Source organism: Aulostomus chinensis, chromosome 9, assembly GCF_037954235.1.
Source record: "Aulostomus chinensis isolate RoL2024-O1b breed Wild chromosome 9, RoL_Achi_v1.0, whole genome shotgun sequence".
NCBI classification, from domain to species: Eukaryota; Metazoa; Chordata; class Actinopteri; order Syngnathiformes; family Aulostomidae; genus Aulostomus; species Aulostomus chinensis.
This window is the reverse complement of record NC_141328.1, coordinates 15,407,147-15,418,337: the sequence shown is the minus strand read 5'-3', so window position 1 is coordinate 15,418,337 and position 11,191 is coordinate 15,407,147. Positions and strand designations below refer to the sequence as shown.

The 11,191-nt window shown below is 40.0% G+C and overlaps 1 protein-coding gene across 4 annotated transcripts; it reads right to left on the bottom strand.

Annotated features, from left to right (window-relative positions):
* Nucleotides 1-6,715: 6,715 nt before the first annotated feature.
* Nucleotides 6,716-10,696, bottom strand: LOC147256039 (uncharacterized). Of its 4 annotated transcripts, none has more exons than XM_086212684.1 (5): nt 10,144-10,696; nt 9,187-9,257; nt 8,917-9,066; nt 8,472-8,567; nt 6,716-7,765 (listed from the first exon to the last, which is right to left on the bottom strand). In XM_086212684.1, exons 2-5 carry the CDS (start codon nt 9,196-9,198, stop codon nt 7,430-7,432), a joined length of 594 nt encoding a protein of 197 aa, XP_086068810.1. In that variant the 5' UTR covers nt 9,199-9,257; nt 10,144-10,696; the 3' UTR covers nt 6,716-7,429. The 4 variants fall into 4 exon arrangements, with proteins under 4 accessions (XP_086068810.1, XP_086068807.1, XP_086068809.1 ...); XM_086212681.1 differs by having other exon boundaries at nt 9,187-9,360; nt 10,209-10,696; XM_086212683.1 differs by having other exon boundaries at nt 9,187-9,360; nt 10,489-10,696.
* Nucleotides 10,697-11,191: the final 495 nt, after the last annotated feature.

Below are 11,191 nucleotides of genomic sequence, written 5' to 3'. Positions count from 1 at the left end.
TCAATTTTAATTAAAGAAACACGCCAACTTTTTGAGATACATACTTATTGCCCATTCTTCCCATTGCCAGTTCTTTCTGTTCTTTTGTTGTACAAGACGAGGTTGTGGTCTTTGTCTGAGTCTGTTAACCTTACTGTGAAATGAAGAAATCTTCGTCTGTCCAGGTCCACTTGTTCCCCAGCCAGGTGGCCAAATCCATATGAAATTGCACATGGCCACAAATAATTTCCATGAATCAACGGCCAGATTGACATTGATAATAATCCTTCTTTCCTGATTCAGTAATTTTGAAATAAAACTCCCATTACAACCTACATTGTGGTGAAAGGTGGAATTGGTCTGCATAAATGCCATGTCGACATTTTTTTTGATGCAATAACACATTTTAACTCTTCTTGGAAAGACATCATTAGGTCACGTCAGTCAAAACGTTTGTAAAGCACTCAAGAGCTCTGTACAGTCACAAAACAATGTCATGATTCTGAACGTTACAGTCTACTTCTATATACAGGTCTGTGGCCTGCAAGGTCACAACAATCAGATTTACTCAACTCTGCATTTATTATTTAATTTTTGCTTGTAGGGAAAAATGCCATGATGTGGCATTATGACGCCCTATTATGGTGCGCTGAAATATAACTATTCAGGTTTCCAATGGTCTCATTTTTAAGTAGCAATTTTTGTACTTTTTTCTACGATACTCAAGACGTTTCACTCATCAGGAGCAATGAAGGGTTCAGTGTCTTGGTCAGGGTCACTTTGATTGTCACTGAGGGAAGCGAGGATCAAAAAGGGCTGCTCCACATTCCAGCTGTGCTGGGCCATGTATATAATCCACTGACATTCATACCAGGTGGCACGGTGGTGCAGTGGGCAGCACTGTCGCCTCACAACAAGAAGGTTCTGGGTTTGAGTCCCAGGGCGGGCATGGGATCTTTCTGTGTGGAGTCTCCATGTTCTCCCTGTTCCTGTGTGGGTTCTCTCTGGTACTCCAGCTTCCTCCCACAGTCCAAAGACATCAAGAGGGGACGAGGCTGATTGATACTCTAAATTGACTGTAGGTGTGACTGAGTGTGAATGGTTGTCTGTCTCCATGTGTTGACCCTGTGATGGACTGGTGACCCGTCCAGGGTGAGCCCCGCCTCTCACCCTTAGTCACTGGGATAGGCTCCAGCCCCCTAAACGGAAGAAAATGGATGGATGGAAATTCATGCCATTGTCTTCAATAGATATTATAAGATTATATGAATGGATGGGAAACGCTCAAGGCACTAGTGATGAATACCAAGTCAATGCCAAGTTGAGTCTTGAATAAGTGAAGTATAATATGAAGTCCTCAAAGTTGTCCCCCATGTCTGACATTTATGACTGAAGGTAGGGATGAACACATCAGTTAGATGAAAATAAAACGAAATCTTGAACATTATCTGATGACTAATTCATATAGATCTTCACAGATGAGCTTTTTTTTTTTTAAACTCCCACCAACAACTCCTGATAGCCTGACACACCGGAGTCTTTACAATCATGTTTCCATGTATGTAGTCTGTGGCTGATCTGTGAAATTTAAACATATTTAAACCATAGAAATTAATTTGCTTAATCCATTGCCCTCCGCTTATCTCACCGAAAAGAGGTTCATTAAAAAACATAAAAGGCTCCCTCACTGCTGCGACTTTAAAGAGGCTAAAGCTCATGCTGTTGACAATATGAATGACTATGTTGTCTTTTGCTTCTCTTACCCCTCTGCTTTAGTTGCTGTCTGTCCATGCTGTGTGCAGACTGTATGTGTGCGTGTGGGTGCCGTAGTACATGTTTGTGCGGGTCCACATGTAAAGCACTATTAAGGTTTGGAAGCTCAGAGTAAGTCTCCTATGGGTTGTAGCTCCAACCCATGCAGTTTTCTATTATGGCATTACTCTTTCTTTTGGTCATAATCACATGGATCACTTAACAAGGTGTTAAATGCACACAAGGTCTTTTATGGGCTTACAGAAAGCTCTGATGTGTTTGATTATTTCACTGAAGCAAGGTATTAATAGATAGTTTAAAACTTTCACACTCTATCAGTTGTAAACACACACACGCACACACATCTCACTTCACAGATTGGGGGTGTGGGTCATGCAGATGGGATAGATTGTTCTGTCAGTGTGTATAGCTTGTATCATTTTCTAAAATATCAAATAAGGGTTAATTGGTACGGCCTGTATATTTATGGAGTGACAATTCCTGCTATTGATTGAGGTGTAATCTTTGTGGAGAGCAGTGTCAAATGCACCAGTTTAATGAATCACTTGAGGGAACCCAGCAATCTCATAAGATTTTCTCTTAATCACTGTCAGGAAAGATGCTTGATTTTCCACCAACACTGCTGGCATCACTCTGTTGATGGTTACTGCTACGACCCCCATCAAATAATCACAAATACCACAGGACGACTAACATAAGGATAAGGATGGAGTGTTAAAAAATTGCAAGGAGTTTGTTCAGCATAGGAGACCTAGACCATGGAGTCAGGCATGGGTTAGGATTAGCCACCTCAGCCAACCTGCAATGGGCCGTCAGAAAGGGCACCCACCCTCTACCAAACAAAGCAAAGCACAACACAGCTAACCCTTAAACACAAACCAAAGCCTGAAAAAGTTAACAAAGAGCCCTGCCAGCCAGCCGGATAAATGTGTGCGCCAGGAACATCTTGAGAAGGAGTGGCAGGTGTCACATGCACATCTGGAGGATGTGATCGTTACCTCTCCCAGCCCTCTCGGGAGGGTCGTTGGGGTCACCTGGCTGCAGGTGAGAACGACGGCTGCTCCTCCTAGGGAAGGATCTAAGCACAGCATTGTAAGTGGAAGACAAGTGATGTCTGAGGCCTCCTCCTCTATTCAAGTTCTTAGTAAGAAGTGTTTGGAACTATATTTAAGCCATCAAATCCAGGTATTTTGTGTTTTTCATACGAAAAAAATTTAATCGACCGATATTTCGGTTGTAGGGCAGCACGGTGGTGCAGTGGTCAGCACTGTCACCTCACAGCAAGAAGGTTCCTGGTTCGAGTCCTGGCTCCATCACAGGATCTTTCTGTGTGAGTCTCCATGTTCTCCCTGTTCCTGTGTGGGTTCTCTCTGGTACTCCAGCTTCCTCCCACAGTCCAAAGACATCAAGAGGGGACGAGGCTGATTGATACTCTAAATTGACCGTAGGTGTGACTGTGAGTGTGAATTAGGGATGTGCACATGACCGTAGGGGCAGGGGCTCAAAGTCAGCAAAGGGCAGCATGTGTGCAATTTTTTTAGTCTTTTCCTGACATGGAAATTAATGTCAAATTAAAAAATAAAGCACTAATAGAAAGCTAACTACTTAGCTATGTGTCCGGTGTCGGTGAACCGGATGTGCAATTGCCTTTTCTTTTGTGTCAACAAATTATTATCAACATGCGTTCATTGACATTATCATAGGCTTGGAAGACATGCAAAGCAATAAAACACTGCGTTGTTATTAGGCTATTTATTGTTGAAGATGAACACTTTAATATAGAACACTGAATGGTGGAACATGAACTTTGAAAAAATACAATAATAGCCTAATGAAAAAAACTTCCTTATCCCCAGAATGCTGAAATCATGACATTATTATTATTATTTTGTTAGCCCACACAGTAGTAGCAAAGTCACAATAAACTTTATAGGCCTATTTAAACCTGTACTTCAGACCTGAAGTGAGGGAAATAGGCTATGATCCGCCGAAAACACGGTGTATTTTATTTTGAAAATTAGCCCAAAATAGAGCGTTCTGAAATATGAGGTGACCCATATTTAAGCAGGTTGAATAAATGGACAGCGACTAGTTAGACCAGAACTCACAGGTTCCAGTTGCTCCACTGTCAGGTCTCCTTAGTTCTACATGGGCCAGCGGCTTCTCTCACTCTCACTCACTCGCCCGTTTGCTCTCTCTGTGACCGCGGGGCCGCAACCAATAAAGAAGTGGCTCAACACACACAACAACACGGTATTACAAGAAAACTGGTACGGTAGAATACTGTGGAGTTTTGGAGCTGCCATTTTTTTTTTGTTTTACATCCCTAAAAGGAATTTATTAATGTTATTAAAACACACACACACACACACACACACACACACACACACACACATCCACACACACACACAGGGGCGGTTTTTAATTCGAGGTAAAAAGGGCAGGGGCTCAAACACCACTAGGGGCCTATGTATGCACGTGCCCCCCCCCCCCCCCCCCCCCCCACCACCACACTTAACAGGATACCCAGAAGAATGTATGGATACAGTGGTAATCAAAATTTTTTTATTCCCTGATATCCAAATTGGTATTGGTCCAAAAAAAAATCCAATCGGTCCTTGTGTATCTGTATATACAGTATATATATATGTGTGTGTATGTGTGTTTAAAATAAACAAATAAATTATCTAATTAATTACAGGATTTGTAATTCATCACATTTTAATCTCATATCTGCTTAAGGTCCCCAAATAAAGAATTCGAATTCAAGGACATTACAAAATTGTAGTGCATGACTAATCAAATGAATACACTGAGAAGAGAAGATTTGAAATACACATTTTCATAGGTGATTGAATGAAACCTAAGTCAGGGCATCTTAAGGCTGACTCTCAAATAGGCACTTTGATTAGCAACGCATGTGTGAAGTGATGTGTCACTGCCAAGTACGGGTCCTTCAATGGGCCAAGTTTAAAATGCTTGTGTCTGGGTAAAATTCACATTAAATTGCCACTCAAGTGTGCTATAATTAACCCCTTAAGCAGCACTGCGTTTTTCAGTGTTTTTTGTTAAAACTCCATGCCAACATTCAGAGCAGCACAGCTGCCACATAGTTCAAGACTCAGATGTGTTGTTCTTGGTCTCTTTGGAAAGGTAACATTCTCAGGTGAAGAAGTGTCCATTTGATTCTGTGATTTACTGACACGGAGATAAAGTGGTTAGAATAAAGGGTTTTAGTTCTGTCCAACTAATCTGTCTGAAAATTGACCAGGAAAAACTAGACCTTCTAGGGCTTAACAGGCATCACTAGTCCACAGACACAGGTCCTGACTTCATACAGTCCAAATCTGAAGTCAAAATGTTAAAAAATGACCTGTATACAGTGTTTGGCACACAAAAAGTCCTCCTTGGAGACTCCAAAAGGACATCTGGATACTCAATCACAATAATATCAGATATCCCTTTGCCTAACAAACACAATTTTGGTCTCATTTTGGAGCATGCAGGTAGCTCAGAGTGCAACAAAAAATATATACAACAATAATAGAAGAATATAGCAAATCATCATCAACAACATCAACTATAAAAGTGTTCATAAATTGTTCTGTGTTCTGAAGTGAAATTGAATATGACTGACGATAATAACTGTGAGGCTTTTGTGAGGGTCCTCCAGCCTCTCTATCCCACTCATACACTCAGACTTACTATACATGAACGCGCCCCTCCCCCCTCTCACGCAGCTAATCTACAAATTCCTCATGCAATTCAGGCTGCTGACTGGCCGGCATAAGTAAAGAGAAATAAACAATAGCATGCTTATTATTCATTGTTTGTACATGAACGTGCATCTGGTACAACTGGATCAGTCACTCATAGCTCCATGTCCGGGTCCATTACGGCAAAATATGGCTTGATGTCTTCACGGTCGACCGCAGGCTCCTCGTCCGAGTGTCCAAGTCGGATGACTGAAGCACCATTTCAGCCTCTTCCTCTGCCAACAATCACTTACTGGCCATATTTTCTCTTGCTCTCTCGTTCAGCGGCATCAACTATTACAGCGTTGCTTTACGCAGCCAAGCTAACTTTACGCACGCCGAGTACACAAGCGCCTTGTGGTTGCCTCTGAAACCTGATACCGTCATGCAAGGTACTGTTTTTTTTTTCGTCTGTTTATTGGCCAAAAGAATATTTAATTCTCATCCGAGAAAAAAATCTCATAGACAGGCATAAGAGACAATCAAATGATGCACGGTCCATTCTGTAAACTGGGACCTGGTTGGGGTTTCAGTGCTGTAACTCAACAACCCAGGCACTGATTGGCTTGTGTGTGATATATTTGCGTTCAGCAGGGCGTCCACATGACCAAACAAGTTGTGTCGCGTGGATTGAATTAATACCGACAACTCTGTTTTCCAAGTAAAATATTGATTATGATGGAAATGTTGATTATTGGAGGAAGTCCTTTGATATTCCACATCTATGGACTCTTGGTGACTTAATGAAAAGGACCGTTTCAAAATTTTCAGTGATGACAACGTTTTGAGTCCAAAGTTGGTGCTGATGCTGTCTGTCTCGCAACATTCTAGCTCAGCTCCGGCTACAAGTGACTTTAGTCATCATGACTGGTTGCTACTTAATCATTGGACCACTGTAAACCCGAACAAGTTGAAAATACTCAAAATATTTGTCGTAACTGATTACGTAAAAGTTTTTTAGTAGTGGAAATAAATTTTATGAGTTTGACTGAACTTAAAAAATATACTTTGTTTACTCAAATACTTTCTTGTTGTTATCTTAATTTTTTAAGTTAAAATTAAGTTTCATTTTTAAGCTTAACCAACTCAAATTTATAATCCTGCTTAAAATTATATATACATAAAAACATATATTCATGTATACGTACATTTGCTATCAATGTCTAAAAACAAAAACACACCTCACATGTCTTTTTCAGTTCACATTTTTTAATTAAGGTTTAAAACAACCTTTGATAAAACATCAACAGTTTTGTTAAACTAGTTTAGCTTTAGGTTATTGTTAAGGCTTAACAGTGTTACAGGTATCGGAACTGGATTTTACAGGAAGGCAGACCATGTTAATTTTAACAGAACCTAAATGCACAGCATGTCCACTTACCAAAACAACAAATAAACCCCAGAGCAGTTCTTTTCAGTAATTTCCACAACAGTGATGAAGGTGTGATATAAACACGACAAAAAAAAAAAACAACACAAATTATACTCTGCTGTTATAAAAAAAAGATTTCTCTGATAAGCGTGTACTTGATTAAATACCATAACATAGCATACATAATAAATTTCAATGTACTCGCTACAAGGTGCAAATCAAGGTCAAAATTGCTAATAACCAACAAATTATTCATGAAATGAAAAAAGACATTTTAGTGGAATCAAAGCTAACACATCCAATTATTAAAACAAAATCAGTCACAAACAGTGCAACGATGTTGAGGTAGATAAAGCAGAGGAAAACTCTGAGGAAATTACTTAAAGGTTAACCACTGTTTCATAGATCACTTACTGCACACTTGAACTGAGCAACACAACATACTTACTCTGCTAACAGCTAACAAGTACGTTAAGGAGCTTCCTCTCTTCAGCCACCTTTGAGGTACGGTGCAAAGTTATCAATCTTAGCAGGACCAGGGATGTCTCATTTAGGCACTGGTGCCTTCAATATTGCTGAACAACTCGTTTTTCAAACTTAGCAGGCGTGGTTTGAGTGGTCTGTTATCATCAAGACACAGCAGTATTTTCTGAACAAAGGTCAATGTGTGGATAAGTTTCTTTGGATAATCTAAATGCAATGCATAGATTAAGCCAAACAAGAGAAGAAGTGCATCAGCCAACCTGGGGAGAAATCTCACAAGAATGCCATCTTTGATCACAACAGAAATGCTGTCGGGGTTAAACTGGATGGTGCCAGTGGGGTTGTCCGTTGCCACGGAGAGGAGAGGGACAGGAGTGTCCTCAATGTCTGGATCGTCTTCCCACTGCAAAATACACACAGACATACACATACAGAATAAAGTAAAAGGTTATAGAGATGATTCAAGAAGCTGGATTTAAAGTTATGCACTGGAATTACATGCAGAAATAAAGATGAGTTAACATTTTCTTGTCTTGACACAACACTTGTATGCAACTACCCAAGTTAACAGGCTTTTAGGAGTCATAATGATATGTTCTCTTTACCTTGACTCTAAAATCTCAGCCAAATGTGATTTGGGGATTTTTTCACATTAGGAACCCAGGCCCGCACCTAAGTACTCTTAGGCCCAATGTCTGTTTTGTTTTATAAGAATGAACACAAACATACCTGTGCTCGGGCACTGTGCTCGAGTCTGCTTGAAAAGCTGGTCTCAGGCTTGAATCGTTAACTCAGGAATGGAATACTGGAGATGTGAATGCATCTGTTTGACAAATAATATGAGATAGAGATATTCTTTCTTCCTCTATATTTCCCTTTTTTTAACTCAACTACTTTTTACATTCAACAAGAGGCACAAATTTGTCACAGATTTCTTAAAAGCTTGGCCTTGCAAAAGGCAGTGGTGCCTCAGCACCAAACAGGCCGAATAGTTGATCACTGTGATATTTAAGGAGTCAGATTTTGTTCGCTCCAAAAAAGATAAACAACATGTACAGTATATATTGTGGCCATTGATAGACATTTGTGTTAAGTCAGGCAATACATACATTGCATGTCTTGAAGAACTCAGAGTCATCTTCTCGTAGGTATGAAGGGAGAGCACGAAGGGCCAGACTGCGTCTCATGTGTATATCATGCTGTTCCTTGATCAAAAGCAAGAGGAGATAAAAGTCATTTTAATTTGGGGGAAGCGACAGGAAGCTTAACATTGCAGCACTTGTCTGCAGCATCTCAAAACCAAGACAGTACATGACCTATAGAGAATTACGTTTAACTTCCAAAAAAATCAAAAAGATGGTTTAAGCTGACAAGAATTGTTAACTATTGCACTACTGTTGTATTATTTGAAAGAAAAACATCTATCTAAATTTGTTTTTAAATAGCTTTTTTAAACCTTAGAGGAGAAAAAAATAACAACAGACATCCTATTTTGAAAGAAAACATATTAGTAGAGCAACAGTTTGTCAATAGCTCAGTAATGCTTCAACTTACCTGCTGGTCATACATCCTTAGAATTTCCTGCAGCGCCTCTGCTGTCTTGCCCGTTCGGGAGGCCTTCTGCCTAAACAAGGCAAGCAGTTGTGGTGTGTGCCTGTCAAGCTCACGGTTCACATTTGTGATGCGATGGAACTCAGCAAACACCTGGGAAAATACAAACAAATGTTAACAGATTAGTGTTCAGCTGAAAACGGTTAAACTTGGGAAAATTATGTACTTGTCTTGAGAAGCACGGTCTTTGTGATACATGAAAACAGTTTTTACCTGTGACTCCATTTTCAGGGCTGGCCATCTCTCCAAAAAGCCCTTCACCTGTGGACTTCCCTGCACAACATCTTGGCGACGGAGGGCAAAGGTTGTCTTTTTGTATTCAAGTACTCTATTCAATTTATTCTTTATTTCAGACCCAAGGGGATCCATATCACAGTATTCTTCTATCTGTTAATCAGTAGACAAAATGCTTTATTTTAACATTCTCATTAAACATACATGTAGTAATTCACATTTCAGCAAGAAAAGAGCTCCATCACTCACACAGTGGTCTGGTGATGTCTGAGACCACATTTTACATTACAAAAATAAGGTCTATTTTTTTCTGATTGTAAAAATCATTGAAAAAACTCACTCACCACATTATTCTTTAATGAGTTCATCCACCATAAAAATACGAACTTCTCAAACTCTGCTTTTGTGACCCGTTGAATCCTGACATGATTGTGAACTTTGACCTATTTAGTCCGTGTCTCTCTCTCAGTAACTGTGGCAGTAGTGAGTTTCTATTTAATTTGTGTCAATTTATCATCAGTGTAAAATCATTTAGAATACTGAAACTTTTTTTTAAAAACTCCTCTTCAGTGCGCTGAATTTTATATGACTTTATTAAATTCATAACATGTGCGGGAGGAAGAAATAGAGTACCTAAAATGCCCTTTGACGTGTAGCCTGTTGCTGCTCTGTGAAATTGTCGGGTCAACCAGTGAAGTTTATGTCTGCAGACACACTCACAGCTGTCTCACACCGGCGAATCATACAGGCAGCACGTAAACCGATATATCTGCGCCTTTACCCCCATGCAAGCACAATGCTGTATTTGCCACGAGGCCACAGCTAAAGGATAACAAAGGACGAGTGCCTGTCAGTATCACTGCATCAACTTTTCCCCCTCATGATGCTCAACCCAAGATTCATGCAAGAGTAGCGAGCACAGTGAATGAGGATTACCTCTTGTGCCGGTCAATGACGCGCGTTGCTGCCGTTTCCAAACAAAGTTAACTCAAAGCACTAACCTGCTGGCGTTACAGCCTGTGTGGCGGATTTCAGGTGACCCTTATAACTTTAGGAGCTCATATAAACCCATGGGCTTAACTTAACACCCGTTTGACGATTACTTTGTTGATGTCCTGTCGGACCTTCGCGCGCGGATATAAACATTACCTGCAACACACCAAGTGACAGGTATTACTCCGCCACCGCCCAAATAAACCTGCGCGGTACTATTCTTTCTCTTAATAAACACTGCTGTGTCTTTCAACAGACAAGAGACGTTTAATAAACATTAATACTCACCACAGAAGAGCGCTTAGCATTAGGAGAAGTCCCAGGCTCAGAACAATGCAGCTGACCGAGTGGATGATAATGGCCTCAGTCGCAAGCATGACCACGAACTAACATCTTTGCTAGCTTGCAAAGGCGGCAAGTGCCCCAAATTGACTTATCCAATTCTGCTGTCGTCAAAAACACAGGAACACAAAATATTCCTTTTCTGTGCACCGACTACAGCATTGATACACTGGGTCCTTGTTAAAAAAAAAAAGAAATATATATATATATATATATATATATATATATATATATTGTTTGTCTTGTCACCTTAACTTGCTAAATAATCCGTCAGTCTCTGCCAGGTTCAGCCAAAATTGTCAAATTGCGCCGGATGACGTCACCACGCAGCGTTCTGCCATTTACTTAAAAGATATAATTGAATGACAGCCATTAACTCAATAGTATTGATGTACTTCAAATTAAAAACGCATTACTCATTCAGAAAACTCAATAGTTTATAGTTTTTTAAACTAAAAATCTGCTTTTGAGTTACCTGACCTTAATGACTTTGAGTTAGTAATACTGTTCGGGTTTACAATGCAGGTTTCTAACAAGGTATAACATGACCAGATACGTTTTTGTTTGCTCTTTAAATCCGTCGAATACCAAAATTGTTTACTTCCTGTACCAGTGACAGTACACTGAGGCTTAATTAAGCTTGCATTAA